Source organism: Musa acuminata, chromosome BXJ3-1 (genome assembly GCF_036884655.1).
Source record: "Musa acuminata AAA Group cultivar baxijiao chromosome BXJ3-1, Cavendish_Baxijiao_AAA, whole genome shotgun sequence".
In the NCBI taxonomy this organism is placed as follows: Eukaryota; Viridiplantae; Streptophyta; class Magnoliopsida; order Zingiberales; family Musaceae; genus Musa; species Musa acuminata.
The window spans coordinates 44,163,391-44,180,801 of NC_088349.1; the positions used below are offsets into that span (position 1 = coordinate 44,163,391).

At 37.5% G+C, this 17,411-nt stretch overlaps 1 protein-coding gene and 1 pseudogene across 4 annotated transcripts; both read right to left on the bottom strand.

Moving 5' to 3' along the window:
• Positions 1–215: 215 nt before the first annotated feature.
• Positions 216–2,382, bottom strand: LOC104000547 (UBP1-associated protein 2C-like; annotated as a pseudogene).
• Positions 2,383–3,149: 767 nt separating this feature from the next.
• On the bottom strand, positions 3,150–16,952 carry LOC135629630 (zinc finger CCCH domain-containing protein 37-like). 4 transcript variants are annotated; one of them, XM_065137299.1, is made up of 12 exons: positions 16,571–16,952; positions 9,958–10,205; positions 8,049–8,108; positions 7,866–7,964; positions 7,695–7,754; positions 7,421–7,615; positions 7,006–7,043; positions 6,866–6,912; positions 6,545–6,675; positions 6,391–6,444; positions 5,737–5,880; positions 3,150–3,533 (listed from the first exon to the last, which is right to left on the bottom strand). In XM_065137299.1, the coding sequence occupies exons 1-12, from the start codon at positions 16,857–16,859 to the stop codon at positions 3,372–3,374; spliced, it is 1,527 nt and encodes a 508-aa protein (XP_064993371.1). In that variant the 5' UTR covers positions 16,860–16,952; the 3' UTR covers positions 3,150–3,371. The 4 variants fall into 4 exon arrangements, with proteins under 4 accessions (XP_064993371.1, XP_064993370.1, XP_064993374.1 ...); XM_065137298.1 differs by having other exon boundaries at positions 7,695–7,760; XM_065137302.1 differs by lacking the exon at positions 7,421–7,615.
• Between the last annotated feature and the right edge of the window lie 459 nt (positions 16,953–17,411).

The window sequence follows — 17,411 nt, forward strand, 5'->3', positions numbered from 1 at the left end:
TTAATCCAAACCAAATAAGCAATCAGCAAATGAAAATATCTTTTGCAGTTACACAAGCATTAACAAAATCAATGACTTAATTATCTGGCAAAAAAAGAGAATGCAAACACTTAACACATAAAAATCAATAAATAAATGATGTTATAATAAAAATTAGCAATTAACCATTACAAAAACAATGATAAACAATCTGAATAGTGTTCCACTACCTCAGTCCAATTCTAACATTTTAACAAGCGACAAGCTATCCTGAAAAATTTATATAGCAGCAAAGTGAGTATACAAAGCTCAGTAAGCGACTAATATATCCATGGCAAGAGATGATAATTTCAAACAAACTTGGTATCAAAATGCAAGGCAGGGATACAAGAATTCATAGATATCATCTCATTAGATACAGAATCACAAATGTCATTTCATTTAAAACATACATTGTTCATAACAATAGAATAAAGAGTATTTGGAACATATCAATGGCGTATGAAATATTTCGAAGCATATCAATGACGTATGAAATATTTCGGAGCATATCAATGACATATGAAATATTTCAAAGCATATCAATGGCGTATGAAATATTTCAGAGCATATCAATGGCGTATAAAATATTTTAGAGCATATCAATGGCATGTGAAATATTTCGGAGCATATCGAAAGAACAAATAAGAAACAGGAGCTCAAATATCATATTTGACGTTGCATTCATTTCATTCTTATCCAAGGCGCACATAAAAAGTATATAACGTCTTAACAGTACTTGCATGCCCCATAATTTATGCAGAGAAAACTGTATCACCACATTCTAAAGTACTTCCAATAAAATCAATAGTAGAATATCATTAGGTTCATCCAAATATAATTTTTAATTTTTTTGAAATTGATATATTCAAATGTCACTATCTTCTGACTTTAAGTTACTGTCAGAGACTATCTTCCTGTTTTAATTCTCTGGCAAACACTATCCTCCTACTTTAAGTCCCTGGAAGAAACTATCTTCCTACTTTAAGTCTTTGGCAAACGTCGAATGGCAAGACATATGATCTAGAACGCTCCTTATGGTTTTCTATTAGATATTAAAAGGATGTTATCATGGAATCATGCTTGATGATTTATTTTATAAAATTTATCTTTTCATCTTAAATGTTGACACTTGTTTTATTAAAGGTAAAGGCATGCTTATAAGAAGCAAATCACATGAATAGAAATTTATAAAAACAAAATGCGATCCTCTATCTTATCGATTTTTCAATAAATCTATGCTTGTATGAATTTATTGAATGTGACTTTGAGGATGATTTCGGATTTTACAAATGACCAACGCCAGAGCCACCAAACTGTGAAGAAGATTCAACGGGACCACCCAAGCCTCCACCACATCCTCCAGCTGCAGAACCACCAAGCGATGAAGGAACCTGACTACCAACAGACCTGGATTGCCAGGACCCATTGACGATGGCAAGGAAGAGCCCAGATTGTGATGGTGTCTCACTCCAATGGCACCAGGCAGCGCACTGCCAGAGAAACCACCATATGAGCTGAGACCACTGCCTGGGCCACCATACTGGCTCGAGAGAGAACTCAGCAGCGAAGACTGTGCACCGAGTCTGAGCCCATTAGAACCCATATTAGCACCACCGCCCATTGGCAGGCCCTAGACACTACACATAGGGACAGCACATGGTCCTGAGGCGACTGGCTTCCCTTTCTTTCCCTCGATTGAAACACTGCAGACCAAGTGGTGGCCATCGACGTTCTTGTTAGGGTCAACAAGTGGGTTCCTTGCCCCCTCTGCAGTATTGTAGGCAAAGAGAGGGAACCCCCGGAACTTCCCCGTCTGCTTATCAAACCCTAGCGGCCCCTCCTCGATCTCTCCATAAGAGGAGAAATGGGCGAGAAGGCGATCCGACGGCTGTCGGCAGGAACGTTCACGACATAGATCTTAAGCAGGGAGACATCGGCAGACGGAGTGGCGCCGGTTCCGGCATTTCCAGCGGCGGCAAGCTGGGTGACGGTCATTCGTCCGTCAGTCTTCTTGGAGGGCTCCTTCAGAGAACGAAGGGCACCATCGACGTGGCGGAAGGTGATGAACCCATAGCCCTTGCTCTTCCCAGTAGCCCTGTCGACGATGACGGCAGCCTCCTCGAACTCGCCATAGGCAGAAAAGAGGGAGCGGACGGAATCGGGGGTGGTCTCCGTCTCAAGGCCACGGACAGAAAAGAGCTTTCGCTGGCTGTGGTCACGGTCGGCGATGGCCCGGACGTTGGCGACGACGCCGGGCTCGCCGCGGAAGACAGCATTGGCGACGATGTGGCGGAGCCGGTCGAGAGACCGGGACTCGATGATCCTGCGGCAACCGCTCCTAAACGTAAGATCTCGAGCAATAGAAGGAAAGTTGAATTGGATTACGGTTATTTAGAAATAAAAGATGCTCTTAATACGAGAAATTATATTAATTATTTATGTTCGACCTGTTTATAAATAGATAGGAGCTAAAAACTTGTATCGGATTCACTAAGTGCATCTCATCTCCCTTATTCTTCCCTTGTTGGAAAAAAAGTGAAGAGCTTTCTCCTCCCTTATTTATGTTAGATCTTATTTTTAGTTTCCGTTCTATCGGTAAAAAGGATTATGAATCTTATCTATATTAATCTTTATATAAAGCGAATTTAATTATGCGCTTATAGCTCAAATAAATTTTTTTTTTAATGACATAAAAAAAATAATTATCTATAATTTTAATATTAAAAAAAATTATAATAATAATATAATTATTAGTTTTATGTGCGCTTTTCAGAGGAAATACCTGCGACTCCATCGATCAGCGAAAATAGCCTAATATAATTATTAGGCTGGGCATGCAAAATAACCTAAGCCTCAGAAACCTAAAAGAAGCAAGCGAAAACCGATGAGCGAAGCGCTACACAAAAAGCTTGTAGTCGGGATCAGGACATCAATAATAGCCTGAGCAGGATATTGGAAGTGTCCATGCTCGCTTCTCGAAGTGTTTCTTTAAGAGGTTTGATTGGCTTGACTGCGCCCCCAAAATACTCGAGCATTTCAATTTGCCCACCTAGCACAAAAATTGAAACTGAACGCATGAAGAATTACTATCTCAAACACAACCATGTCAGATTTGTTAAGACTGGTCATGCAACACACGCCACAGACCGGACCTTTCCATTAGCTGGAAAGGCAGTCTTCCTTTTTTAATAGATAGCTGAAACTACGTCGCACAACCACATTAGCATTACCAAAATAACCAGTACAGTTGTTCAGAGTTCATCAGATGACTGGGAGCAGCAACGTCTACAGAATTCAAAATGCAGTCCCTAAATGACAGATTGCCAGGCAGGGCGCCGTGCCATGAGCTTCTATTGCTGAACCTCTGGTGCATCTTTCGTTTCCTCTCCCTCAGCAGTTCCTTGAATGGTTGCCATGGCTATAGCCTCCCCTGGAGGAGGGTGATCAAACTTGCATGCAGCGCCAAACTTGCATGTGCCTGTCTTCATGTAAAAGGAACATATAACTGCACCCTGCAATGACATTGGCCTCATCAGCAATTTTACCTGGAAGCGTGGTAGTGCAACTGAATACTTGACTGCAGCAGATTTGAGTACCCTTCCAATACAATCAAACTTTCAATTATTTGCCATGCTTAAGAACTCAGCATAATGGATAAATTAAAATTGCTAAAATATTCTCCACGAAAACCAAAGATTTACTTACATATTTGAGGTTAATGCTTCTGTTAATAAAGAGCATTGAATTGGATACTTGTCCAATAATGACGAGCAAAAATCTGAAGTGACACTAGGTATAGCCAAATGATGGTACCAGGAGTAAGAACAAGACAGATGGAAGTGCAATAACACTCTATGTAAGAACATTAGCATGAAATTTTGGTACGAGTATGTGATGTATATCTTGTGGGAATTTCAACAAAGACATGCAAGTGTAACCAAATCCAACAAATAAAATAACATGAAGTTTACTGACACATGTTTGCAAGTAAGGCAAGAATGCAACTATTTTGTTGGAATCTTAAGTGTAATCACAAATTTTCTTGTATTCAAATACAACATTAACTGACAACCGACATAGAAATTCCAGTGTTGAGAACATCGCTGCTCTCATTCATACACTTTCAGTTGCACTTAGCTCAGCACAAAGCTGGGTCAAAAAATGATGTGGGGCTAAACTGACTTAACTAAGTAAACTTAAGCAAGATTATTTAACCAAAGATCTAACCTAACAAGAGAAGGTTAAAATCAAGGAATTAAATCAGGTGGACCAATATGTACTGCCCACTACTTATTGAGCTAAACCGGCATATGGACCAGGGCCTACACAATTAGTTTAGGATTGACTGTAAGAAGTAATTTCATGAATTTAGTTTGGGGCATAGGGTGTTTTCCTCATCCAACATGGGACTAGATCTACTAGGATCAAGCCTTGAACTTTGTGAATCTAGGCTAGACCTGTGAAGTAATTTCATGAATTGAAGGAAGAGTTCATGGTGCCTTGTTTTCTTTGAGGAATTTGGAACCTAGATCCACAAAAATCAAGTTTAGATCTATACGAAATAATGTTTCAGTCATGTCATCCAAGATGTGAATCATAACACAAGTGAATCCACACAAAAGGATAAAGAAAAAGGAAAATCAGTTGATGACCATGTGGAGAAGAGAAACAAATTTCATAATGATGTCAAGTCCGATAGGAATTCCTCGTATTCACAACCTTCTTACTAGCATAAGATCTCATGCACAATAGTTTTTCTTGATGTTGGATGCATCATATGGCAGTTCCAGTATAGTGATGACAGTTGCAGCTCTGGTATACTGCATCTTGCAGAGTTGTATTTACCACATTCATCCTTGCTTAAGATACCTCCTTCCACATAAGATGTTAATGATGATGATAACTCAATTGTCACTATATTATTACATCAGTGCACATTATCTACCAGAATCTGATGTCATGAGCACAATTCTGTGCATAGGTCCATCAGACCTACATACATATGTACAATGAAGTCACATCAAGGATTCTGAACCACCTCTCATTGACTCAAGATGATTAATTTGGTAGTAGTAATAGTTGTAAAATAAAAAAATGATATCAAATTTTAGACCAAAAAACTCATGTTTACAACTTTCGTATACATGTTTTCTTTAATACAGTTTGTATTCCATATCTGAAACATAACTTGATTAATCATTTATTGTTTTATAGTCGATTTCACCTATATTTTATAATTTTTGGCTTTGATCAGGTAGAAATCATTAAAAAAAATACTTGAGTTTTGTTTGGTCCAACTAGTCCAGACAAGCTGAACCTATGCCAACCAGTATATTGGAATACCATGTGCCTGACCATGTGTCGAATGTCCAATGTACCAAGACCATGTCAATCCCCAACATCAGGTAGGAAAGAATTAATCTACAACACATTGTTCTTGCAAAAAGTAAGCAAGTGCATTGACCAAGTAACTTTGCATGGATTAAGCCAACCAAGTTTTCACCCAAAAATCAACCATAACCTTAATAAATCAAAAGCCGAATGGCATATTAGATAACGGCAAAAACCAATGGAAATTCCATATTAAATGTGTAACTAATTTTTCTAAATGAACAAGTATTTGACTAATCACTGAGGAAACTAAATTTTGCTGCAACAGATATGAACCAATCAACTTAATAAAGCAAACATAGATAAGTGGTTCCAACATGATACCTCTCTTCGTGGCAACCCAGCAAGAGTAAGCTTTACTGTTTGCTGAGGAGTCTGCTTCAATACTGAAGTTGGTGCTGACCGGTCAATAGGGTGGTGAAACTTGCATCTTTCTCCAAATTTGCACTGTCCAGTCTTCATATAGAACTGCATCCTCAAAAGCACATGAAAAGATCCCATGAGAAGACTACAATCATAAAGATGATTAAATAACCATGCAAGAGAGAATTGGATAGGAAATGGCAACACTTAGAGATCCTCACTATAAAATATAATGTCTAACCAGGAAAGACATAATTAGATAATCTTAAGCAACATCTGATTATTGATTACTTATGCCATCATAAACATAGGATATACGTATGATTAAATTACAATAAATCCTAGGGTCTGAAGCTAAATATGATATAGACACGACAAACAAACATATTATCTAGGAAAAAGAATCAAATCAATTGAAATGCCATTATTTCACTGAAAAAATTATCCAAATAAAAAAAGTACCATAGAGCTTAGGGACAAAAAAGTTGAGTACTGACAATATGCTACCTATGGAAATAGTAGCTACATTCAGCATTATTGCCAAAGCAGTAACTAATTTGAATGTCATATTAATGAGTAATTATGTGATCCCAAAGGATATAAGCAATAACATACATCACATTCCAATTCCCCAGGCCTTTGAGGATAGATTGTTGGGATGACACTGATCTGCATTAGAAAAATTAGGAATCAACATATCTAACACAAATAAGGTTCCTCGTAAGACACCAATGGATGCATCATCAAACACTGGGATTTTTCATCTTACCGATGCTTGGGCTGACCGCAGATCAATATTCTGAAGAAAATTAGCAGCAGGATTTAGGCCACCAAATGAAAGATTGGCTGCTGCAGAAGGCAGAAAACTTTGTCCCAGACCAGCCACCAATGATGGATTAACTGTTTAAGAAAAGGGAAACGAGAGAGAGAGAGAGAGAGAGAGTGTGTGTGAGAGAGAGAGAGAGAGAGAGATAGAGGGGGAGAGAGAGAGAGAGAGAGAAGCTGCTATAGTATTTTTTTGGCTTCAATAAATCAGTATAATTGTCAATTACAATGCAAAATGTATATGGTAAGTGTGAAAATGGCATACTGATTCTTTCAGGATGAGTGTAGCGACAAGTAGAACCATATTTGCAGCTGAGTGGCCAATAAATCATAAAGGCATAATCAGGCTTCAAAAGAAAACCAGAAAGTGAGACGAATAATTATAGTTCTACAGAAGTCCTGTACCTTCCAGTTTTGAGGTAAAATGGGCAATCTGGTTCACCCTACAATATGAGGCAAAATTAAATGCACAGGGATTTAAAATTAATGCATAGATTAAGAATCCAATTCCACTTGCTAGTAAAAAAGCACTCAAAATAAATGGCTACTTATCATAAAAATGGGCAGTCCCAGTGCACAGGACAAAGATCTAAAAAGCTATATAATAATCAATGCCACGGAGAAACTCAAAGTTCTGCTTTTTCAAGTTACACTGTTACCAGTGATTTAAAAAGCACCAGTCAAAAGGCGCCAAGGTCCAAAAACGCTTGAGGCGCTAGACGCTCGGGCCTCGCCTCGCCCGAGTGCCTATTGTAATCACTAACTGTTACTATTAAATATAACCATAAATTACTAAATAAATATGATACTTCAATTTTACCGGACGAATGGGCAATCCTTTTGAATTATGCATTAATGCAGGGGTGAAGGGAACATATGTCTTGCTATTCTGCCCTTGTGGTTCTTGCTGTCCATGCCTCACACTATCTTGTATGTTTGATAGTATTTGAAGATCCTTTGGATGATGAAACTTGCAGCTTGTGCCAAAACTGCATTTTCCAGTTTTCATGTAGAACTGTGGCATAAATTAATTTAGATTAAATATGACAATAAATAATCAAAGGAAATAATGCACTGTGCAAAGAAAAAATTACAGTGCAAACTGGCTCAGATGGCCTCTCAGGTAAGATTGAGATATCAGCAGTTTCAGAAACCTGCAGCTTCGCACAGAAATCATTGACGGAAAGGAGGGTGACAAGCCCGCTCATACAACACATAAACACAGATCAAATATATAAGTAAATAAAGTGGATGGCATCACTTACCTCTGCACCTAGTTCACCTGCAGAAGCATTTCCATTTTCCTTTGGATGGTTGAACTTACAACGAATTCCAAACTTACATTTCTGTGTCTTCATGTAGTACTGCAAATTAAAGAAAAAGAAAATACATGACAAAAGGGCTTCCAGTAGCAAACAAATATCATGAATACATCAGGAACTACTAACAGGACAATCAGGTTCTCCTGGTCTCTCTGGAAGAGATTCACTAGTGGGGATAAGTGGAATCTGCAGAAAAGCATAATCAGATAAAAAAAGAATTTCATAAATAATGTAATATCACTTGCACAGTCAATAGATGCCACGGTATACCCACAAAGAAATTTCTATTCATTTTACAGGAATTGTAAGCTCATGATTAAATAATTAAAAAGTTATAAAGTAATTAATTTTCCAAGCACCTAACAACATTGATGAACTGGCTTACTGTGAAAAACCAAAACCATTAGAAAATTTGAGGTAGATCATATGGCATCAGTATTGGTTAAGATGGGAAGAAGAGTAGAAATTTTGTTTGATCAATTACAGAGATCCATTTGATGTTAAAACAACTTAATTAACGCTAACTAGTAACTAATAATGGTCTATTTCAAAAGCAGTGCATCAATGATACAAAATTAAACAACATTCTGATCCACAATTCAATATCTCAGTTCCATTGGTTGAAACTTCCATAGAAACATCATCATTTCAAAGAAACAGAGACCAGATATATATTGCCATCAACTACTTCAAAAACTATTAACATTTAATATATATTTCATAGTAAATTATTGTAGGCAACCCCAACTGATGTATAGCAAAAACAGCATATCTCATCATGCTTTTTAAATCCTTGGCATGTCATGATGTAACAATGACAAGAAATTAATCCACTGATACAGGTCCAACTCTTAGGGGAAGAAAATACAGGATGTGAACCTCAAGCAAACAATGTGAATATATAATAGCTATGGATCTCAGTGGTTCAAAGAAAGACTAACTCAGTGCAGATATGATAAGTTCCCAAAAATAGGAACAACCATTTTGTGAGAAAAAATAAATGTTAAAAAAAGTGTTCAAATTGTATATGCACATGACCAAGATAAATGTTCACAAAAAGATATACCCATTAACCATACTCTTAATCACAATATGATGAACATGTTTTGTCGTAAAAAATTACCTTCACACATAAACAAACAACAAAAATTAAGTAGACTTCTCTTTAGATAAGCACTACAAGGTAAAAATCATCTAGATTTACTTGTTAGTAATCATGTATCATGGATCAAGTGGTGGACTTCACAAGAAGCACAGAAATAACCCCAGTAACAAGCATCAAACTTTGACTTAATATCACGGCTACTATTTGAATTTTGATGCACACAGTGAGAAAAATGGCTAACAAAGAGGAAAGCTTCACCTTAAAATGAGTTTTTAAAAGAAAAATGATCTGACATCAGCACAAGTACAGATAAAAATCATATATATCTAGTTTTTGTGTTCTGCTGGTTTTACAAAGGGCATAACACCTTAAAATATGCATTCCTCATTACTTTTCATCATCAATGAAACAAAATTTAGATGAAATTCGTGATAAATATATATTAACTAATTTCCAGATCAAACAAATCTCTTGGTGAGAACCAAGACTTCCGAGGAAAGATACATTCTGAAGAAGCTGAGTCAACTATTTGTCCTATCAAAAGGACTTTATTAATGGGTATGAAAATACTCACCTTATAGCACCAATAAATATCCAAAGAAGTTAATACTTTCCTGGTACAGAAGGCAGAATTTTTGTACAAATTACATGAGTTCTAGTTTATTACAATAGAGAATTATACTTATCTTGTATTAAAATATTTAAAATATCAAATAAGTAGATAAATGACAATATAGTATAAGTAACCAAACTGTTCAACACGACTACACATATCCACATAAGGACAATATAGTATAAGTAACCAAATTGTTATACACATATCCACAGAAGAACATAGATTAAATAGGATGTAGGACATATCTACATACAAAAAGATCGTATATGTAGTTATTGCCTGCAAAAGTACGAATAAGATTAACCAAAAGTCACCTCTTTCCAATCCGGGATTCCACCCTCAGGAACCCAAAGAGGATGGTCGAACTTGCAGGTATCACCATATTTACAGGTTCTTGTCATCATATAGTAAGCACAATCCTTTTCTCCTGGTCGCTGAGGATAGATTGGAAGATTGCTTCCGGTTTCAAGTCTAGGGCGTTTGATCAAAGAATTTGTAGAAAATAAGGCCTCAGTTTGCCCAATACTGTTATGACTTCCAAGAACTGTCTGATGGTAGAGTGCTATACGTAGATAAGATAACATCGTTATATATGGCATACTTTGTAAATATATGCTTATTGTAGAGTATTAAACATGGGAAAAACTCATATTACATACAACTAAATAATACAAACAATTAAATATAGAAGCTTTACAAAGGTAATGTGCATGCAAAAATATATAGGCCAACATACACAAATTCACTGAACTTATTGTATACTATATGATAGGAGAAAGTTTATCGTAACATAAAAATCTTACATTTAAACCAAAATAATAAATTTATATAAATGCATCTACATAATCAGTAACTTTTAACACTTAAGTATCAGTTAAATATCAAACAACCATACTAGATAGATCATAGATGTAAGAAATACAAGTCAAATGCACCAAGCTGGAAAGTGGGAATTCTATGACATAATTCACCAAATAGATTCCAATTTCTCACTATAATTCCCAAGGGAGGCCTGTCTTCTTTTTTCAACTCAAAATGCAATGATGGACTTGAACAAATACCATATCTAGCACAAATACATACTATAAGGCAAAATTAAGAATGATACTACAACCTCATTAATCTCTCTTTAACTTCTTGGTGCAAAAGAATAAAAGTGGAAGAGAATATTTGTTATTTGTTTAGGACAAACTTCAAATAACTATCTATTAGTTGACCAATAACCACAGCACTTCACATATGTCATGATGACATGGCACTGTTCCACAATTTGAATAGGTCATTGTCCATAACAGTGATTTTAAAAGCACTAGGCATCAAAAGGCGCCAAAGTCCCAAAATGCCCAAGGCATCAAGCACTTGCCCGAGCGAAACGAGGTGCTCCCAAATATTATAATTAAAATAATATGCAGCTAAATAGAAATATGATAAACATATTTATGAAGACCTATGCTAGAATTAAACTGCTCCAAAAGCATCTTGTTTAAAGAGGGGCCGCCTAGGCGCTTGCCCGAGCCCAAACGCCAAGCATTTCAAGCGAGCGCCCGGGTTAAATCAGGCAACAGAACCAGCATGTTAGCTCTGGTTCGGTCGCATTTGCATTAATTGGTTCAATCAAACCAACTAAAGCACCGATATCAACCTCTCTCCGCTGCCCCTCGCGACTTCCCCGACCCTAACCCGACTCTCGCCACCGACATTTTCTTTTTGCTACCGCTGCCGCTATCGCTATCACTACTCTCCATTGTCGCTGCTCTCCGCTCTGCCTCTCTCCACTGCCGCTACCACTACCATTGTCGCTACTCTCCGCTATCGCTGCTCTCCACTACCATTGCCATTGCCAATGTCGCTACTCGTCGTTGCCACTGTTGCTGCTCACCGTTGCTCTCAGCAGTGATTTAAAAAACACTAGGCACCAAAAGGCGCCAAGGTGCAAAAACGCCTAAGGCGCCTAGGCGCTCACCCGAGCGAAACAGGGCGTTAAAATATAAAAATATATAAATTAATTAATTAATATATTTATTTAAATAAAATATGATATTAAATTTTAAAAAAATCTTATAGAATCATAATATCACATTAACAAAAAATCTCAAATTTCAAAACAATAAAAATAATTTCAAATAAATAAAAATTAATAGTATTAAAATCAAAATAATATATTATTAATCTAATAAATAAAAAAATATTGTTACTAATATACCGTTAACAATATACTGTTAATATACCGTTAATAGTATACTATCGAGTCGATGTGAGTAGAGGGAGTAAGAGTAACAGTAGCAGCAATGGGAGCGAGAGCGGGAGCAACGATAGTGGCAAGCAGCGACAGCAGCGATAGTGGCAACGGCAACGATAATGGTAGCAGCGAGCAGCAGCAATGGTGTAAGAGTAAGATTAAGGCTGCTGACTGAGAGAAGCAGCAACGGTAGTAGGAGCAGGAGCGGGAGCGACGATAGTGACAACAACAACAGCGACGACGAGCAATGACAATGAGCAGCGACAGCAACGACAAGCAGTGGCAGTGGCAGTTGCAGCAGAGAGCAGCGACAACGAAGACAGGCAACAATAGCAAAGAGAGGCAGCGGTAGTAGAGAGGAAATGTCAGCGGCAGAATCGCGAATAGGATTAGGGTTGGAGAAGTCGCGAGAGGGAATGTTGGGAGGCTGATATCGGTGCTTTAGTTGGTTCAATCACCGGAGATCGAACCAAACGTAAAACACTAGTTCGGTCGCCTGGTTTAACCTGGGCACTCACCCGAAGCGCCCGGCGCCTGGGCTCGGGCAAGCGCCTAAGCGGCGCCTCTTTGAAGCAAAGCGCTCGGGCCTCGCCTCGCCTCGCCCGAGCGCTTAAGCGAGCGCCCGAGCACCTATTGAAATCGCTGGCTCTCAGTCAGCAGCCTTGGTCTCTTCTCTTCTCACACTCGACTCAGTATACTGTTAACACTAACAGTATACTATTAACAGTATTTTTTATTTATCATATTAATAATATATTATTTTAATTTTAATACTACTAACTTTATTTATTGTTTTAAATTTTGAGACTTTTGTTAATGTGATATTGTGACTTTATACTTAAGATTTTCTTAATTTTATATCATATTTTTATTTAAATAATTATATTTATTAATTATATTATATATTTTTTATATTTTAGCACCTCGCTTTGCTCGGGCGAGCACCCTGGGCGTTTTGGAACCTTGGCGTCGTTTAGAGCCTAGCGTTTTTTAAATCATTGTGTTAATCACAACTAATAGTCAAACAAAGCTGGTCAATGTCGTAAGCTCACACAACAAAGAAAGGAAGCTATAGACGACGATGTATGGGGAGGAGGTTCGCGATCCTACGACATAGGGCGAAGGAGGCTCATGGTCTAACAGCGTAGGGCAAAGGAGGCTCGCGGTCCAATGACATAGGGAGGAAGAGGCTTGCGATCTAACGGTGTTGGGCAAAGGAGGCTTGCAACCGGATGGTGAAAAGCAGAGGAAACTTTCGATCTATCAACGTAGGGTGAAGGAAGCTCACGATTCAACGACGTAGGGCGGAGGAGGCTTGTTGTCCAACAACGTAGAGAGGAGGTAGCTTGTAGTCTGGCAGCACAAGGTGAAGAACTCTCACAATCCGACGACATAGGGTCTAAGCGACTCGCGATAGGGTTTATGATTCCTTGCACTAGGTCAGGCATGCCGGGGAGGTAAGTGTTGTACTTAGTTGGTTCGATATTGAGCCAACTATGTGAAATTGGTTGAACCTGAACTCAATTTGATTGAGTGGGCGCCCGAGTTGCCCAACACCTAGGCCCAAGCGCACGCCCAAGTAGCGCCCCTTTCAAAGGCCTCACTCAACCCTCCTATTACGAGGCGAGGCATTTAGGCTATTATCATATATCAAGGTTCGTAGCACTTAGTCCTCTTTAAGTTCTAGAATTTAATAACTTCAATCTTGCATTAAGCATTGGGGACTACTTGGCAAAAGAATTAGCATATTAAAAATATATATAGAAAATCTAGAGAGAAACAAAATCATTAGAAAAATGAAACAATGAAATTAAAAAAATAGAGATTGCTTGAAGTTATTTATCAAAGCAAAAAAAAAAAAAAAAACACAATAGATAAGAGAGAACAAGATATAAAAAAACATTATTAAGGATAGTCCAGCTATCATCATTTAAAGGAGATGTGAATGACCAAGAGAAAGGACAATGTAATGCAAATTATTGGACTAACCAAGTAGGTGTTTCCTTGACTAGATGGTCTAAGGTTCCACTAATTTTTTTACCATATTTATTTTCTCCCAATTAATTCCTTTTGTATCTATCTTTTTAAAGCCTGCATAAATGCCTCTTAACAGTCTGTCCAATTGCTTATTATCTATAGATTCATGATGTAACCATCAGCATATTTATTGTCACTATTCTTCTTCGAGATAGCATGAGCTTTATACAGATTTGATCTGAGCATACCCTTACTCACCAAAGATTTGCAACAAGAAGCTTAGATATATCAAAAAGTAGCAGCCATTAATGTATATTACTGCCAAAAGCAAACCTTCCATAAGCTAAGTTGGAATATCGACAGCAGCTGGGTCAGTTGAAAAACCAAACTTTAGTATTTTCCTGTTAAATTATCATGCAGTGTGTGATACACATCATATCATAAATCTTCTAGGATCTCATAGAAGTCAAATTAGACAATATAAGGTGCCAAAAAAAATTAACCAAAAAAAATAGACTTCTACTCTTCACTTTTTATAAGGTGCAATTATCATACATCTAACCTTTTTTTATAAGGTGCCACCTATACAAAAATAGACTGAACCAAAGGCACTCCTTAGATGATCATAATAGAATTTAAAAAATCAGGAAACTGTAGGAATGGTTTGTGTTCCTCAAAAAGGGCTTTGGAAAAAGAGGAGCTCAGAATGAAAATAACCAAACCAACAGGCAGTTACAAAGATCTAGAGCATTTGTCAGAGTTTAAGCTAATTTAGTGAAGAAGCAGTGTTTTAAACCTTGAGATAGTCTCAACAACAAGGAAACGGACAAATTTCACTTGGAATTGAAAATGCATCATTCATATTTGAGTACATGTGGAATGACAGATATTTTTAAATATTTAGTTTGACTAATAAAACATTAAAACTAAAGCCGAAAGGTCACCATTAACAGAGCATCATCATTGGTCATAAATTTTGCTGCTTAAAACTGAAGTATGTCAACTGATGCACAGCAAACAAGATACCATAAAAAGATCCAAGCTGCAAAATGTGCAGATGCCTTGCATAGTTTTTTTTTTATTTTTCCTGCTCCACACACACAGACACACACACACAGCTGCAAAATGTGCAGATGCCTTGCATAGTTTTTTTTTTATTTTTCCTGCTCTACACACACACACACACACACACACACACACATACATATATACATACATACATACATACATATATATATATATATAATATAGGAGACAAAGGTGAGACATGTGAACCAGGAGCTTTCCTTGGATATCAAATCCTTGACGTAAGGGAAAATACTCTGAGATAGCAAACCCTCTAGTTACTTGGATGGTGGTCCTTGCACAGCTTTTACATGTGAAAATTATACATGTATAATAAATTTCAGATATTTGTAGCATGTAACTTCTAGAGAAGTAACAACACAAAAGTTGCAATTTGTTCCTCAAAAGTACCTAAGAAGTAGTTCATCTTAAACATCAAAGGCCTAGTTGATGGACATTATTACTGTCTCATTGGTCTTTTTTCTAACTACTCACAATTAAAACTAGCAAACTTAATTTTACTTGAATCTTTCTGACTATCAAAAGCCATAGAATGGAATAGATGGATAATGTACAGCAGGATCACCATACAACTTACTTGGCTAATCAAAGATTTTGTACAACAGGATTTTTATACAACTTAATTGGCTAATTGCTATCATGCTCCCAAAGATGCTCCAAGAACTGCCTATTCTTCCCGTTCCATGGAAAAAAAATATTTCTCCAAACATCTAGAGCTTATTGTTTATCCAAAATTTCATGTATCTTTGAATCTTGACATAACAAGCCAAATTCACAGTTCAGAAGATATGATTATCAAGCCATCTGAAACCTGTTACTCTCTCACATGTCCATAGTACTGAAATCATCTGGATGTATTGGCTACTTTGATATGAAAATATCATCTAGATATGATATTCCTGACCATACTTCATCGAGACTATGATGTTAATATCTTCTTTTCTTTTTAATAAGATCAAGGTTTATACTTAAGTGAAAATTTGTTGGTTTCACATCTACTTAAATTTTCTCCACAATAATTGGAAAAACAGGATATTACCAGGCAGTCAGCCTCTAAATTTCATTTATGCCTAAATTTCCAAAATGTGCTACCCTTTCACACCATTGTATAATGTATAATTCTAACTGTCACGATCAATCACTTCCACTTGTCACTCGTCTAATGCACCACAAACTCTGTTTTGACCCATTTTAATTTTTTCTATAACCCCTTGGGCACACATGCAACGGTCAGAGCTTTAAGTTTTATATTAGCTTTTCTAATAGATTTTCTTTCTGAGCTCATAAACAGCAACACGCTATCAGCCCAAAGCATTCACCAATTTAGGTTCATGTTCATGCAAGCACAACCTCTTGGAATCCACCATAGCCATATCTCGGGAATGAAAAAGCAGAACCCATAGACATCAAGCATCCTGCGATGAGCCTGATCTATTTGGAGAGCATGTTAAAGTGACAGTCTGTGTTGCAGATACAATCATGAAATGATGTAAAAAATACTTTCTAAGTAAGCAAATCAAATCAATGCTGGTTTTCGTATTAGTTATTCTAACGGAAGCTATGCTGGTATCAGGATACAGCGACATTGGAAACCTCATCAAACGTGAAATCAAGGAATCCCTAACCTTCCACGGAACGCTTGGGTCCACCGAGCAACGAAGGATCGAAGGCCGAGGTCCCGTACAGCGAGGGCGTCGACATGGCCGCCGCGGCCGCCGTGTACCTACTCGAGGCCCCGATCACCTGCTTCGTGTAGGCCGAGGTCACACGGTCGGCGTACAAGGATTCCGTGTCGGAGTCGGCGAAGGGGTCGACGCTGGGCAGGCGCGGGGAGTCACGGTAGGAGTAGAGGGAGGAGGCGTCACGTCCGCCTCCTCCGTAGATGGTGCGGTAGTTGTAGATGTTGCTAGACATAGCGGACGAAGGACCGAAGGTAAGCGAGTTTTCGACTAGGGTTTCCGACTTCCCATTCCAGGAGGAGAGAAAGGCAGCGTAGGTGGGGTGTGGGAGGGTAAGGGTCCGCAGATATAGATGTGTTGGGTTTTAAATACTGGCAACTTCTGAACCCGACCCGTTAGAACCCGGATCCAATAATTAAAAAAACCACCCCAACTATTAATGATGGATCCTTATTGTTATAAATTGGGAGGCAAAAGCAAAGGTTAGAAGTGTAGGTTTATACAAAAAAAAAAGAGTTTATATATATATATATATATATATATATATATATATATATATATATATATATATATATATATTAATTTTTTTTCTTAATTTTAATCGGTTTGAAACCAAAGATTTCGATTTCGGTTCGATTTCAATTTTCAGGAACTGCAATTAAACCGCTAGAATTCGATCCCAGTTCGACTTAGAACCGTTGAACCATTGGTCCGGTTCGATTTTGATTCTTGAGTGCGATTTCTATTTGAATTCTCGAGTGGTTAGTTTAAACCGAACGGTTTAGCT

Coding starts and splice junctions, on each gene's coding strand:
- LOC135629630 (XM_065137298.1), bottom strand. CDS start 16,859: ATGTCTAGCAACATCTACAACTACCGCACCATCTACGGAGGAGGCGGA. Junction 7,044..7,420: donor AAGGATTGCCCATTCGTCCG/GTAAAATTGAAG, acceptor CTCATATTGTAG/GGTGAACCAGATTGCCCATT. Junction 6,913..7,005: donor TTTTACCTCAAAACTGGAAG/GTACAGGACTTC, acceptor TTGGCCACTCAG/CTGCAAATATGGTTCTACTT.